This window comes from Phoca vitulina, unplaced genomic scaffold (assembly GCF_004348235.1).
Source record: "Phoca vitulina isolate PV1807 unplaced genomic scaffold, GSC_HSeal_1.0 scaffold9, whole genome shotgun sequence".
Taxonomy (NCBI): domain Eukaryota; kingdom Metazoa; phylum Chordata; class Mammalia; order Carnivora; family Phocidae; genus Phoca; species Phoca vitulina.
Window position 1 is genome coordinate 38,110,356 of NW_022589712.1, and position 17,198 is coordinate 38,127,553.

General features: G+C 40.6%; 1 protein-coding gene across 4 annotated transcripts in view; it reads right to left on the minus strand.

Annotated features, from left to right (window-relative positions):
- NKAIN2 (sodium/potassium transporting ATPase interacting 2) overlaps nucleotides 1–17,198 on the minus strand; it is a 972,957-nt gene that overhangs the window by 13,023 nt on the left and 942,736 nt on the right. For all 4 annotated transcript variants that reach the window (XM_032407952.1, XM_032407949.1, XM_032407950.1 and 1 more), the window contains exon 5: nucleotides 15,758–15,818. In XM_032407952.1, coding sequence (XP_032263843.1) covers nucleotides 15,758–15,818 — 61 coding nt within the window. The remainder of the gene's footprint in view (nucleotides 1–15,757; nucleotides 15,819–17,198) is intronic.

Below are 17,198 nucleotides of genomic sequence, written 5' to 3' on the forward strand. Positions count from 1 at the left end.
TTACTGGGAGGTTATCAAAGGTTTTGCATCACATTTTGGATTAAATCTAAAATCTTCAGGCTTTTTAAAAAATATTATTCATTTAACAAACATTTTTGAGTTCTTGCTTTGAGTCTTCCATTGGTCGTAGATGCTTCCCTTTGTTATTTATTCTCTAGCATCTTTCCTCTGTTCTTTCTAGAAAATTTACTCTTTCATCTTCTCATCTCCAATCTAATATTCTAGGAATATTTTGATGTGAACAATGATCAAAGCAAAACCCCGCCTAGGCTGGATTTGCTAGTGATGGTTACTCATGGGATGTCTTGGTTTTCTGTAACATATCTTTCAGAGGCGATAAGGTGAGCATCCTTCAAGGTTTAGTTCATTTCTTCTGTGTCTGCTAACTTACATAGGATACCATATAAACATTTAAATGATCCTTTCTTTTGAAAATTACTTATATTCTCAGCCCCATCTCGTATAACTCTGATTACAGTGGTGGTTTTTCAAAGTGAGGAGGCATGTTTTCTTCATAGCCACTTGGCATATTGTCTGTTATTTCAAGGCTTATCAGAAAATATGAAGGATGGTAATTACTGACGGCCTGAATTAGGCTTAGGAGAATGAGAAAGAAAAGATGGCAATGAGTTCAAGATGTATGGAGAAAGACGTAGAAAACATACCACATGCCAAGTTTTTGAATATGGGGGAAGGAGAGGAAAAGGCAAGATTCAAAGTTGACTCAGAACCTTGTTGACTAAGAGAGTGCTATTGCCTCTAACAGAACAATAAAGAATGTCAGGAGGGAGTTGGGGCTTGGCTTCATTTGGAAATTAGTATGTTTAAGTGAGAAGTGGCACATGCAAGCGGCAAGGGCCAGGACATCCCTGTAGAAAGGGAAACGTAACTTTGCAAGGCCAGCTGGAAACTTGCTGGGATCTTTAGAGCTTAGTTTCTCCTGACTCAACTCTATTGGGCTTCACTGGAACATATCTATCGCCACCTGACATATTGTAATCTACCTGTTTCTTTGTTGATTCTATTGTTGTAATGTAAGCTGGGTGAAATTTACTGTTTCCCACTGTTTGCTCCAGTAGTCCAGAACCCAGGACAGTGTCTCGGCTCCTGGAAGACCGTCTTTACGGAGTGAACTCTCTAGACCTGTTAGGCTGAGAAGAAAAATTAGGCAATCATGGGAGCGTGGAAGATGTTGGTAAAATTCCTAAGTGAATTTCACACTGTTTTCACTCTTTCCTCCTTAAGGCCTTCAATGATAATAAAGAGAAGAGCCGTTCTAGAAGATCTAGAATGTTAGTTGTTGTCTGGGTCCTGTGAGATAAAAGAAAGTTTGGAGTACCAATGGGAAGAAACCACCACTGTAGTCTCTTTGGCCTAGAGGAGTAGAGGAAGAGAGGCTAAGAAATCGTCAGCCTCAAAGTAACTCCGGTGAGAGAGTCTTTCTTCCATGAATGCTATCCAGTGCTGCAAATGTTGATAATTGGCAGGGAAAACATGATTCTCTTTCTGGCCAGTTTACACCATCCTAATGGGGCAGAAGGTGACAAAATAAAATAAAAATTGTGCTCATTTAATTTTTGCCTCATTGGAGGGATTTGCCTTTGGCCTTTGAAGACAACTCAGGTATGTTATCATTTTCTTTGCAACTGTTACATTTTCTTTTTGTCTTAGTTTTCCTATCTGCGATAGGGGTATATTTATATCTACTGACCTATGGAGACACAGGGAGGTCCAATTATTTTAAATTAGTAAAGTGCCATATCAGTTTAATAACTATGATTTAATAACATTAATAATAGTGGAATTTAAAAATTATCAAGAGAAGAATGCTTTTTGAATAAATATTCCCTGCTAAAATATATTCCCTGTTGTGAGGTTCCCATTTATTTAAGCCTCTCAATCATGAACACTGAGTTCAGTAAACCTAAAATTGCCTTTTTAAAATACGTGTTGGTAGGGAGGTATTGTAATATCAAATGGTACCCTGGTTATTAATGACAAAGCCACTAGTCAACATACACCCTTTTGGAGACAGAGCTGGAAAAGACCATGGGGGGAATTTTAAAAGGCAGATCACAGAAAACTAAGCCTAAGTATTTAGAAGAACTCCTCGAAAGACGTTAAAGAATTTGTGTGGGCCTGTGAAAACAGAGTGGATATCCATTATCTCTGCAGGTGAGACTTTCAAGGGTACTTATCTCCAGTTGTACAAAAGAAATTTAGAGCATAACCAACCGTAGGCCAAATTCAAAAGAACCACCTTCCTCCCACAGACCCTCTTGGTAGCAGCAATGCAACTTACTGTGTGAGCTTGAGGGGTTTGGTCTGGGTTAAAATCCCTGAGTGGACGCTGAGTTCCTTTTTTTTTTTTCTGTTTAGGGAAACAGCCCTTTGTAGGGGTACTTTATTTTTTTATTTTTATTTTTTTAAAAGATTTTATTTATTTATTTGACAGAGAGAGACGCAGAGAGAGAGGGAACACAAGCAGGGGGAATGGGAGAGGGAGAAGCAGGCTTCCCGCAGAGCAGGGAGCCCGATGTGGGGCTCGATCCCAGGACCCTGGGATCATGACCTGAGCCGAAGGCAGACGCCTAACGACTGAGCCATCCAGGTGCCCCTGTAAGGGTACTTTACCCTAGTTGCTTTAAAGGTCACGGAAATGACTGTTACACTACAGAGGGCTTCTGACAGGCGAAGCCCACATTGAATGAAAAGAGACTTATGAGCTAAATCACTGCAGATGCTTCACTTCCTAACCTTGCTCAGCAGATGTATTTTCTCAGGGTCTTATCTGCATGTTTCTCTCTTAGTTGTATTAGAACCAGATCTTCAACATTTTACACTTGGTAATAAAACGCATTTACATATGCCAAAAAATAAAGTGAAAAGCAATCACTACAATGGTATCATAGAAGAAATATTTTAGTTAGAAATAGTTTGAGTAACCACTTAAAGCTTTTGGTTTTAAAAACTGAATAAAGAATAAAATATAAGTTCCACGTGACAAAGTGTTCGTCTTTCTGCTCTTGCTTATCTCTGCCTGTTTTTAGGTAAGGCAGAACATCTGGGGAGATTGGAAGAAACACATGCTGTTTTTCTGCTAACACCAGGATGTTGCTATCGAACAATCCTCCCATAGTGTGTCACCCCTGGATACATCACAGGGAAAGGTGAAGTAATGTAAAGATTGAGGGCTTTGGAGTCAGAAGCCCTGGCTCAGGCTGTACCTTCATGTCTTACCAGCATTGTACCCACAAGTAGGTCACAACTGCTCTGAGCCTGACTTTTGTCCTCCCTAAAGAGGAGATAATGAAACAATTCCAACTTTATAGGGTAATTGACAGAATCAAGTGTCATATGCAATACTTAGATGCAGGTATATTAAAAAGACACCATGGATAGATTTGGGATCTCATCTTTTTTTTTGAAAGGGATTTATATAAAGAAAATAATTTAACATACATATTGAAGTTCTTTACTGAGAGGATGAGAACCGTGTGTTAGAATTTCCAAGAGTTATTGTGTGGAACGACATAGTACTGGGTCATCAGCAGAAGCTGAGGAGAGCTGAGGTAGGTCTATGGAAACCTTTCAACTGACCAGTTAGTTAACTGTGCTCTGACAAGCAACAGGAATAGCCTGTGTGACATACTATAGAAAAAAAAAAAGGGAAGATATTTTTACTTAAAAAAAAAAACTACATGGAACCGAGTTTTCATACTTCAAATATTTTTTTGGAAATCACCTCGCATACTATGTAAAAGGACAGTGAGAGGCTGGGACCAGTCTTGTTTGTGGTCTCTGAGGCTTCGGCCTGTATGTAGGCAAAAGGAACTATCCAGTGGAGAGTGCCAGAATGAAGATCCTGAAAGCTTATCCTCCTGGATCAGGCAGAGAGGATGAGCTCAATGTTCAGTGAAGGATTACTCAGGAAGGAAAAGCTTTAACTGTTCCTCTCAGATTTGGGTAGGGTTGCAAGGAGACAAAAGGATAATTGCCGGTATAGAGAATTTTTCAGGTTCTGGGAGAAACATGGAAGGTTTTCATGTTTGATAGCTTTAATATTCTTGGTTTGAGTACTAGGCTTAGGTTCAGAACCTATGCCTAGGTTTGGAACAGATCCTGAGGAAAGTCAGCGGGAGGAAGTGAAAGCGTCATCGAGCAGGAGAGAGCATCCAGCCATGTTTAGAGACTTTCTCCAGCCATGTGCAGCAACCCAGGATTAGCAGTCGAGAAAGTGAACCTGAGCCTCATCAAGTATGGCTGTTGAAAATCCAAGCAGGATTCAAGTGCAGGGGGCTGGTGGGAGCATCACTGCCATAACTATCCTGGACATAGATGAGAAGTGGAATGATCCAAAGAATGAGAAAAACAAAGGTTCCCGTGGAGTGAAATTCCTACATGAGGATGAAGGGAAGTCTTTCCAGGAGGGAGACAGGGGAATAAAGTGGGAGAAAAAAAAACTGGAGTTTATAGTCAGGCAGAGAATTTTAAATTTGTGATTTTGGAGAAGCCTCCTTTCTCCACAGTGAAGGTGATCCAAATTAGCCTCTTTGATGAAGGAAATTAAGGGGTAGATGAAGTGAGTGGTAACAAGGATGGTAAGTGCTGAGGAGGTCAAGAAATTGTAAAGCTAGAGTCAGAAAATTATGTATCCAGGCATCTTTAATGCTTTCAATAGATGTGGAGAAGCATACAGAATGTGATGAGATAACCGAGCAAACTTCACCTTCAAGGTGCCTGGTCTCACTTTGTGCCATGCCATTTGGATGGATTGGATTCACCAGTCTTTGTCTCGTTCTTCCCTGTTAGACTTGCTTTCAATTAAATATGACATGCCTTTCAGTTGAAATCCGAGAGAACAGTTATTATAAGCTATAGGTGAGCGAGTTAGACAGGATTGGGCATGTCTTCTCAGCTGACAGCCAGGATATACTTAGAATGCATGGCCCATTTAAATGCAGTGGTTTTAATTAGGGTGTGGACACATTTATGTATTAGGTATATTTAAGAAAATAAAAAACCATGCATGCCTTGCCTTATAATCCTTGCTACCATAATCTTTGCACCATTTTGCATCCTCCAGAAAGGAAAATCACAAACCTCTGGAGCTGAAATTAATCATCTCTTTAGAACGATAGTAGCAATTTAAGGAAAGAGATTGTCCAGTGGTTATTCTAACATTTGTACTGATGTTTGCAAAAGCTGAAACTAGATTTGCTATATTGACCTCATTAAAAACACTTAAGATTATTCCTGTGTGAATTATGGTGTAGATTTGGTCAACAGGGATTGGAAAGTAATAGGCACACCTATTTTTGTTAAATTCTACATAGCCCTCTGACATCTCCTTTAGATTTCAGCCAAAATGTCATCTCTTCAGGGAAGAATTTTCTAGTCTTCTCATTTGGATGAGACACTTGGGGTGCATGCCCGCCATACCTCCTCCCCTTGCCTGAACTCTCATTATGAGTTACAGTAGTTCTTCGTGTGAAATGCATCCTTGACTCTAAGCACCATGAAGGCAAAGGTGGTATCTGCTTCGTTCCCCACTTCATCCCTGGTGACTAACACACAGCCCCCATAGAGTGGTTACTTGATAAATAAGTGTTGAAAGAATCTATCTTGATCACCACAGAGAAGTGATGTGGAAAGTATATTTAAATCAGGAGACTTAGGTTCTATTCCCAGTTCTGCCTCTAAATGACTGCTTAACTTAGAGAAAGTCAATTCAAGTGTCCCTTTCCTCAACTGTAAAAGGAGGGGATTAAAGTAGGTGATTGCTAATATTGCTCACAGCTCTAGGATTCTGCACAGTTCCCTATTTCTGGGATGGTTTTACAGACCAATGATAGCAATAAAATATTTAAAATGAGCAAATCTACACAGGCATAGTGAATGGGAAAAATTAGTGCAAAGGAGTTATTTCTCTCTGACTGTTAACTCCTGTTATGCATTAATTTTACTAAGCAAGTTTCCAGGGAGATGAGCTGCTGAGTAGTATGTGTATATACTGTGGAGTATATGTAGTATATGTGTATTTTATATTTACCTATTTACACACATACACACACACAGCATTTGGAACCTGAGGCATGACAATTTCCAATTGGAAAATAAGGTGATGAAAAAAATGTGGGAACTGGGAGAGGGGAATAGGATTGGCAGGTTTGGAGCCAACAGAATCACTGTCCCCCGATTCCATTCAGTTCCGTGAGGTAGGCGTATGGATGTTACTATGTGCTTCCCTTTGCTTTTCTGCTTTTGGGAATTCCTTCACATCACCTTCATTAGTTACAAAGGCAGCAAGCAATCCATATCCAATTTTCTTTTCGTGTCAGGATTGTTCATGTATAAACTAGGCTCCTTTGTTGGAAACATTTGCAACTAATCCCATAAACAAACAAACAAACAAATGCAAATCTTGCACTGCCTGCCCCAGCCAACCCCACCGACTCTGAGCCTGACCACCATCCGTTATACACAAAAATGAATTGATATTCCCACTTTGGGCCTAACCTAATTTTCAAGTGATAATAGGCATGGATTCCCAGAAGCACTCTATGCCTCTTGATAGCAACATCCTAATTTCCTTTCCTGGTAAATGTTTTAAATAAGATTTTAGCACCAAAGGAAATTAACCTTTAAATTAATTGTAATTATAAAATGCCATCACTGATTTTTGTCTTCAGTCTAATTACTTTCTATTATTTAAACAAACCTCACCTCCTGTGAGCTTTAAGTTTGTTTCTCCCCCACTTCCTGCCACACAATGCCAACCAATGCTTGTGGAGGCCTCCCCCCGCCCCCGAGTCTCCGCAGCTACAGCAGCCTCATTTAAATGTCACGCAGGACCGAGGGTTCGCCCTCTGCTCGCTTATTTACAAGGCACTCTTTCAGAGGTGACGTGTAAGGCTGTTCTGCTCGGATGTTTTCCTTCTGCCTACCTGGTGGCCATCCTTAGAGATGCAGCGCTTTTTATCCTCCTGCTGTTAAGAAGGAGATCGTTAAGCCCAGCCTTCTGTCTCTATTAGAAGTACCACTTCCCAAACGGAAGCGCAACTATGAAGTGAGCACCTGCCAGCATCATTTATCAAAAGACAGACGTTGAATGTGGAGCCTTCTTGACCAGCGCGCCTCAGCTTTGGAGGGCTTTTAGCGCTCAGTGTCCTGCGCCGGCTCTTTGTCTTGTTCTCGTTTGTTCTTTCGAGATGGGACTATGGGATCTCGGGAACTTTAGTTTGTGAGCCTGTGTATCTACACTGTGGTGCTAAAAGCATGCTATTTTCCTGCCACTTAGCTGCTTTCTTTGTCATGTCATTATCAATGCGAGTCCAGAGAGATGGTGTAAGTCCATTACAGGTGGACTGGGTACCGCAGAATTGGAAGATGAAGTAGAATAATCAAAATGGAAGGTTTTTCTTTTAATCATTTCTGTAAATGTCACCACTTCTCCTTCCGTTCATTCTCTGGCTTTCTTTTCAATCGAGGCTGATTAAAACAACCTGAAGAATATTGGATAACTTCAGTTCTCCCAGGCAGAAATACCTTCGGCATAAAATAGTTCCTTTATTACACCCCAGGGAAAGGTCCTCCTTTGTGCTAGTCTGAATATTGTTACCTCAATGTGATTCATTAGAAACAAGGTCCTGATTGTTCTGAATCAACAGAGGGTAGGGAATAAATCGATTTCCTTCCCCCGCATTTTTGACTTGGGGACATGAAATTCCTTTAAAGATGATTATAGTGTGTATGTGTGTGCGCGAGGGTGTGTGGATGTGAGTGCATGTGTGTACGTGTGTGGGCATGAGTGGAAAGCAGTACGATACAATGGAGGAGGCATTGTGAGAAAAAGGGGAAAATAAGAAGCGACCCTTGAGGAATCAGATGCAACTTGCACCTTAACAATCCGAAGTTAAAAGTAAAGCGCATATATTTTCCCTTCAGTGACCACAAGAGGGAGGAATTTAACAGTAGACTGAAAAAAGAGACCAGTACTAGCCAATGGGGAAGAGAGTGTAATGTAAAAACTGTGTTTCCTGTTACGGAACGCTGTTGCCTCTGAGAGAAACTCGCGTGTGATTGACAGGAGGCATATGTATATGTCGGCATCTGTTTCAGGTGCTGATCATTTATTCAGTCTTTCACTTTTACATATGGCCACATGTCTCTGTCCCACCCCTTTCTGTCATTTGCTTAGAAAATGACGAAAGTGCTTTATTATAATTGATTATTCATTTACTTAGAATAAGCTGGGGTCTAAGGAGGTGTCACATTTCCTTACCAGTTTCCAGACAGTCCAAGAAGTGTGTGTGGAGAGCTGATTGATTGACTCATTTATCTCCCAGATCTTATTGAGTCCTGCTCCGGGTTGGAGATGTGCTAGATGCTAAGGATACTGCAGTGGTCAAGACAGGTGTGGTCCCCGAGGGGCACCGGCTAATAGTCTCTTATCCTGAGGGAGTCAGTATGTGCTGTATTGGTGTCAGAAGTTCACGAATAAGCTCAGTGACCTTGGGCAAGTCATTTAATCTTTATGGGTCGACAAAATTAAGGTGTTGAAATAGAGTGGTAGGCAGTAGTTTTCCATCATTTTAAAACCTGCAGTATTCTTAGTCCAAAAGAAATCTTAAGCAGAAGATTGTAAAGTTGTAAAATTAAATAAAAGCAGAGCTCCTGTGGTTTTGGGGGGTTGAAGAAGGAACAAGGTGATACCTTTTACCCTGGCCTCACTATGATTCCATACAGCATAGCTAGAGATTTGTAGCATTTGAAATCTGGGGCTCCAGGTTTTCATAATATGTGATTCTGTTCAGAAATGGGGAGAGAAATGGCAAGTTTGGGTTTTGTGGGAGGCTAGCAGATGTGGGCAAGATTATTTCACTCAGTCACCTTGAAAATCACAAAACAAACGTTATGAAGAGATGATAAAATAGTACCATACTAACAATCTATTATTCTCTCATTTGATTGCTTGAGTGTGATGCTCCAAAAGTGAAACAGACACAACATTCTCTTAACCCTGTCAATCTGATACCCAGGAACTTGGCACCTTTTTTGAACGGCTAATTGCCTACCCCTTAGGTTAAGTTTGAAGAGTGATTTATAAATAACAAGAAAGAAAGCTTACATTACCAAATGGAATATATAGTATGACCCTAATAACCAGATACAAAGAAAGAAAGAAAGATGATAGATAGATGATAGATAGATAGATAATAGGGAGGGAGGGAAGATGGGAGGGAGGAAGGAAGGAAAGAAGGGAGGGACGGAGGGAGGGAGAAAGGAAAGAAGGAAGGAAGACTAGGAGCCTTAAAATACACTGAAATGTTAATGGAGAAACAGAATTTAGAATTGTGGCGTCATTCTAATTTTCTTTTTGTGTTGTTTGTATTTTCTATACATTCTGCAGTAAACTTACATTTCCTTATAAACAGGAAGAAACAAATATTTTTTAAAGGGGTAGTACTCCCTGCTGCCACTTCTACCTCCCCCAAAAGTGGGAGTATGTGTGATTGTGTTCAAAGAACTGCCTTCAAACTCAATGATCCTGACAAACTGGAAAAATGATCAAAACATACAGAATGGAGTTCAATACACAGAAGTGTAGGCCAGCAGCCTTTAGAAGAAAAATCAAACAAAAATAACAGAAAATTATTAGCCTCAGAGAAGTGAATAATTTCCTGTGGTTTTCTTTTCAAATGAACGTTTCTATAAATCGATTGTGACTTTTATCCCAAGGCCACTTGAATTTAGAGAATTCAGGAAAGGTTTTTATGCATTTCTGCTTGGTTGGTGGGTTTGCGTTTATGTGCATCTACAAGTTTAAACATCTACAATTCATTTTTCAATATTTTTTTCAAAATAGGTCCCTTTATGATACTATATTTTTAATGACATTCTGTATCTTTCTAGGGGTGATTTGAATATTTAGTAACACTTGCACATATACAAATCTCTTTTAGAAAAGATAGTGATTACTGAAGAGAAACGGATATGTTTTCTAGAGGATTGATGTTTTGTTTTAGTTTAACTATTAAATAAAAGGTTTATGAGAAAACCTAATACAAATCGAGAAATCATATGATTTTTTTTTTTTTTTCCTGTTCTGGATTGGTGCTATTTTCCATGGCTGCATGTCTTCCTTTTAATTGTCATATCTCACAGTGCTAACAAGGCCGAGAGAGAAGTTTTTCATTCTATCCCTGTAAGTGGACATCCAACTGTGGTGCAGGAGAGCTAGGGATTAAGTGAGAGAGGAGCTCCATATATCATAAAAGGTGTGCCAGACCGAGAATGTCGAAACATTTCATTTCTTTCACAGAATATTGTAAAAGAGAACACGTAGGGGAGAATAGAAAGGGCTGGAGGTCGTAAGGAAAACGCAGCGCGGTTGGCAGCAGATGATACAGGGAAGAGCTTGGCCACAAAGACAGCCCAGCAAGGGTCGCCCGCTCCCCTGGAGAAAGTCTTTCCTCCTAAGAAATACCGCTGCCTTTCCGTGAACAAATATATAAAAGTACATTGCAATGGTTGCCTCACTCGAACAGGGTTCAAGTGTCAAGGCCCACCCTCTGGAGCAGGCTCCCAGCTTTTGTTCTGGTGAGGAGCTACTCATCTGAAGGCAGATCACCCCACGACCAGGCAGGGGATGCTGACCGGGAGGCAACTCCTTAGAGAGCGTGGAGCCAGGGAGGTGGGGACTAGTGCCGCCTGGAGCCTTTTACCCACAAGCGTTTGATGGGTGGAACCACTGTTCACCCCAATCTATGCCCCGAAGGGAGGGTCACATGTCGGGGGGGGGGTGCACATGGTGTGTGTGTGTGTGTGTGTGTGTGTTGATATGGAATGGTCGCATCTGAAACCCTCCCCCATTATATGTTAAAGGCCTAACCCTATGACTGTATTTAATTTTAAATGAGGTCATAAGTGTGGGGCCCTAATCCAATAGGACTGGTGTCTTTATAAGAAGAGGAAGAGACGGGGCGCCTGGGTGGCTCAGTCGGTTAAACGTCTGCCTCCGGCTCAGGTCATGATCTCAGGGTCCTGGGATGGAGCCCCATGTCAGGCTCTCTGCTCAGTGGGGAGCCTGCTTCTCCCTCTGCCTCTCCTCCCTGCTCGTGCTCTCTCTCTCAAATAAATAAATAAAAATCTTAAAAAAAAAAAAAAAGAAGAAGAAGAAGAAGAGGAAGAGGAAGAGCCACCAGGGGTGTGCCCACACACAGAAAGAAGGTCCTGTGAGGACAGAGAAGCCAGGACAGAGGCTTCGGATGAAACCAAACCTGCCAATAATTTGATCGTGGACTTCCAGCCTCGAGGACTGTGAGAAAATAAATTTCTGTTGTTTAAGCCACCCAGTGTGCGGTATTTTGTTATTGCGGCCCTAGGCGACTATTCCAGGGGCGCAGGAGTGAGTGTCCCCATCTTCCTGCTCCCAGGAAGCAGCTCTGCCCCCAGGGCTGTTGTTCTCTCTGGGAAGCCACAGCTAATGGCAGTGGCGTCCCGTGGGTTTGGTGTGCCTACAATCTAACTCTAGTTCACTGATGACTGATTGCCGTTTCGTGAAGTGAAGTGGGAGAGTTTGCTTCTGGAGCCTGAACCCTTCCCCGAGTTTCCCTGGAGGCGTCTGCTTCCGAAGCTCTCTGGATACCCTGGCTGCAGTAACAAAATGGAGCACGTAGCTGGTCAGCTCCGTACTGGCGTGAAGAACACCTTCATTTTCCAGTTTCCAAAATTGGGCCCTTATTTCTCTCTCTACTGCCTGTTTTCAGCACAGTTACAGAACTAAATCTGTTCCTCTGTTCCTCATGAGGCTCTTAGGAATGAAAACTTACCTAATTTGGCAAGCAGGTGGCTAGCATGGCCCCCTGCCAGTCTACTGCTATCTGAATGCTTCGTTGCAGATCGATAGCAGGTAAGAACAGACACTTCCCGAGCCCCGCTCCCTGTTTACACATGACAACAAACTTCTCCCGTACTTCAGGCCTTACTTTCTGAGAGCACTTTTTTTTTTTCCCGCCACGCCAGAATGCTTTTAAGGGACCAAAAGAATTTACTCTAGAATATGATTAGACAGAAATTTCCAGCCTTTTTACTCTTGAGGATCTACGCAGTGTCTGTAGGTGACCGTATAGACAAACGATGGAGACAATAATATAAGGGGAATATCAATCCAAAGCATTGTGTACAACAGATACTCACGATTTACTCCTTTGTGTAAATGACCATAGTAAATGAACCTAACTGGACAGAGGACTGGCCCAAATGAGCATCTCCTCTGGGCTGGTTAGGAGTCCCCTGAATGTGTAAGGTAAGTATCAGTCTATTTGGGTATACAAATAGGCAAGTAGTTCATCTAAACCACTGAGCCAAAAGACTAAAACCGGAAAACTTGTTTATGAGGAGTCTACTTGGGATTTATATTAATAAAGGCAGATAAGGGGCTATGGTCAAAATGCACATAATGATATAAGCACTGTTTTTTGGAGTTTTTTGGGAAATAGTTTATTAGATGCTTGAAAGAGAAACCTGACCTTCCAAAAGATATCTGTGACTTCATATTCCCTTGGATTTACATGGCTTTGGCCGACACTTGACAGAGGTCAGAATTCCCTAAACTGAGTTCCTCAGCCTTCTAATTCTCTGGAATATTAAGATTTCTTATGAAAAAGCGTTTTGTGTTCAAATGTTTGGGATATTAACTATACTTTTAATTTCTGTAACTTAATGCTGTAACATCTACAAAATGACCACTGGCTGTTCCAATTTCTGTAAATTGATGCTTTAACATCTACAAAATGACCCCTGGTTATTCCCAAGTGAACCCTGGCTCGCTTAAAACATCTGGAGAATTTAGATACCCCCAGACTGTCTCCTCCGATAGTCACAGTGAACACAGGTTCAAACTTAGCTAGCCAATCCTAAACCCGTTTACACTGCCTTGCCCATTCCTTTCTGAGGAAACCACAATAAAGGTGCTTGGCCAACAGTTCTGCTTTCTCTCTCTGCCTCATGACCCTTCCCAGTGGCCTTGTATGGTGTGCTGTGTTCTCCCTGGGGAACTGTGAGCATAATAAAACTATAGAAATCTTTCTAGTTTCTCCCTTTGATTTGCATCTGGCCTCACCCAAGTAGTATGGTTAAAACAAAATTGTAGATTAGGAAAAATCAAACATACTTTACCACAAAACACTCAGAGTTGTTAATATGTAAATGTGCATTCTAAATTTTTAGTTTCAAACTTACTTGGCTTTGGAAACTTTCCGAGCTATATATCTTTTGGAACTAGCATTTCTGGGATCCCCTTTGGGAGGTACTCTTCTGGAGAGATACTGATTATCTACCCAGGAGATTTGGAGTGTCAGTATTTTCTGAAGATAAAAATGTACTGACATCATTGTGAAATGAAATCAAACATTATAGTTTAAGGAAAGCTCAATTCCCATATAAAATTTGGACTTGCGCTTCACCAAGGAGTTTGCACAAAGGCACAAAATGATAATATTTGAATGAACTCACATAGGTTGTGGAGTCCATATATTCTATTATTTTTTTAAAAGATTTTTATTTATTTATTTATTTGTCAGAGAGAGAGAGAGAGAGAGCACAAGCAGGGGGAGCAGCAGAGGGAGAGGGAGAAGCAGGCTCCTCACTGAGCAAGAAGCCTGATGCGGGACTCGATCCCGGGACCCTGGGATCATGACCTGAGCCGAAGGCAGATTCTTAACGACTGAGCCACCCAGGCATCCCTGAGTCCATATATTCTAAAATCCATATATCTAGTACCCTTCCTAATCTTTGAATAAGGCTTTTGTGCATAAGAGAGGTGCTTGTGAGATATCTTCTCATGTGCATTCATTATACCTCAATCTCAACCTGTCTAAACAGAACCAATTGTCACATCCCCATTCTACTTTCCTCCAATGACATTTCCATTGATCCATTCACTCATACCAGAAACCCAGGAATCTGTCGGTCCTTCTCTTACATAGTACCCATCCATCACCAAGGAATCATTTCCTTTTAGCATGTTTCTTACCAGATCTAGCCTCTCCATCTCTAATACAGAGATATCCAGACCTTCATCATCTTGTGTCTGTCATTTTCATGATGTCCTAACTAGTCTCCCTTTCCCTCATGTGTCCCCCATCAAAGTCTTTCCTTCATAATGATACCAATGTGATTTTTTCTAATGCACATTTCTGATTATGTTATTCTTTTTTCATAAACTACCTGCCAATTGATTTGCCATCATGCTATACAAAATGAAGTCCAAACTCTTTACTCTGTCATGACCATTAGTCTACTGACTCATTCATACTCTCTTTTCCAATCTTCTCTGGAAATACAGATACAATTCAGTCATATTAGTCTGGCGGCTCTGCCCCCGACATGGTAGGCTGTGATATGCCATGGTGCTTTTTCATCTTGTGCCTCGGAGCACCTTACTCACATCAGTTACCCAACAATATCTATTCATCTTTCAAGATCACGCTCAAGAGTGTCTTTCTCTATGAAACCATTCCTGGTCCCTTTCCTATCTCCCCACAATATACACTCTACAGAGTTTTATTATACTTACATGTTTACATGTTTGTTTTTCCCTACTACATGGTAAATTCCTAGAGGTAAAAACTTGTGTATTACTAATCTTAAAATCTCCAAAGCCTGACATAACACTTGACATATTGAGGAGTGTTACACAAATGTTGTTTTTAGTGAAAGGACCATCATTTCTTTTAACACACAGAATAACAAACTATGTACTGTGTATTCCTGATTTTACATCATGTGTTGCTAAATTAATCACCTGATACTGCTTCCTCCTTTCTAGTTTGATTGGAAAGGGAAGAAGAAACACATATTTCTCTTTGGAATTTTTCTTCAAATTATCCTTTACAGAGCAGTGGATCTCATTTTTGTCTTGAAATCCCAATCATTATGAATATTTTTGGAAACCAGAAAAGAAAGAAAAAAGATCCCCAACTCTAACTTTTTCCTTGGAGTAAATATAGCTGCCTAGGCAAGTATCCATGATAGTACCGTGAGCATAGAAGTATTTTTCCAGTCCTCCTATTTCAGATCCTTAGGGGGTCTAGGAAGGAGTGAAACCTTCCATCTGCCATGTTTAGAAGAATAAAACACAGTGGAACCACTTAGAGGCTTGGAAGAGAGTACCGGCATCTAAACTCTGGATCAACCAATAGGACTCAATGCTGAGACTCTGACAGAGAATTACAGCTATTGCATCAAATTATAGGAACAAAAAGGAAATATGAACATTTGGTTTCCTGAAAACACATTTCTTGAATTAATCTGAAGTCAGTTCTTGAAAATTTTAGGAACTATTCCAAATTGTTGATTGTTAGGAATTTTAGTCCTGGGTGAAACTGGTTGTGTAGCAATACTTAATAAGGGTTTATAAAAAGAAAGCAGTCAAATTAACCACACTTAAAAAGCATTTCCCTCTTCAATGCCCCCCTTTATTCTCTACTAGAATTGTTATAAGAGAAACACATCTTTAAAAAATACCTTTAATGAAATGAAAGAAACATGTTTTCAAAATGGGTGCTTCTCCATTTTTTCAATATGCTGGATACTTTTATGAAAACACTTTAGTCCAATGGATACAAAAGGCTTATTCCCTGTTGCAATGATGTGTTGGACGATATTGTCTGAGAAGTAGGAAGGCTAGGTAGGAGGCAGTAAAGGAGATGCTTTGAACTTGAAAGAAACAGAATAGAGCTTTAATACTTACAGCTGTCCTCTTCTTCAGTTATACATTTCACAACATAACAGGCGTAGATGAACCCTGCCATCTGAAACAAAACAAAGATGCTTTAGACAGGAGGCAAAGGCAACAAGACTGGACCTCACTGGGGGAGTGGCTTTTCAAAAGCAGGCAGTTTATGACTAGCTAGATTTAGTGTTCCAAAATGATGGTTCCTCGTACTGAATCTTGACTCCATTGTGGGTTCTTGATTCAAGTGATGTTTATCTTCCTTATAAATCAATACATTGCTCCTTTTTCTCTGAACTGCGTTTATGCGTAAGATTTGTTAATTGCCAGGCAATCTAAAACAAGTTATTTTAGGTGCAGGAAAAAAAATTACGGTCATTTATTAATGGAATAACATTGGCACTTGGGCCAATCAACTTCTAATTTACTTTCATTAGCCAAGAGCCTTAGATTGTAAAATTGGGACTCTCACCGACTATTAGAAAAATGTTTTGAGGGAAAAATAATAAGATTTTGTGGTATGTTGCATGGACACTTTGTAATTAAGAAAACCCGTTATTTAGACCTGTAACAGGAACCAGAGCATACTAAGCACAATTAGGATGACATGTTACAGAGAAGCGATGGGGTGGATACCTGTAGGTAAGGAGTATCATGATGCATTGAATTTGGGATTGCACGGCTCACATCATCCTTCCTGAAACATACTCAGAAAGGTCCCTATGGTCAGAGAAGTCTTTGCTCACTGAAATTGTTAAGGAGCATGGCAAAGTTCTTTGATATCTATCCCCTCAGATGGAGTGGTTTTGTATTTCTTCCTATCAGTATAATATTTAGTTATGGAAATTATGAGTGCTGGTGAAAGTATGAAAACTCATATAATTTCCTGATAGTGGCATTTTTCCCCTCAAAATATTCCTGTTTGGGGGAATCCTTAAAGGATGGAACAGTGATGAAGATTATTCTTGATGACAATTCAGAAAGGCATCGATCTGGCTGAGAACTGACCATATACGACAATATTTGGGACACTATTTGGCATGGGGAAGGGAACATCAGGAAGTCCTGCAGTCTCCCAGCAGGAAGCTAAGGCACAGGGCAAGAAGGAGCTGCTGTGAGAAGCCTAATGAAGTTGGTTTTCATTAGCTGACAGTGATCTTTCTGGAAGATGTGAGTGGAACACTTTAAGTCAGTGGGTATGCTGATAGGTATTTAATGAGCATAGTATTATCTGGAGACAAAGAGTGGTCCAGCTAAAAGAGTAACTTTAGAAAATTCCTAATTTGGATTTGAGGGAGGAAAGCATTCTGGCGGATTCTAACTTCTAAAGAGAACTGGCATGGGATAAAACAGTGGTGACCCTGCTTGGAGGAGGAATGGATGAGGAAGAAGACCCCTGCAACATATTTTTCAAGAGCTTTTGTTTTCACATCCTGGATGAGAGGGAATGTGTACCCCT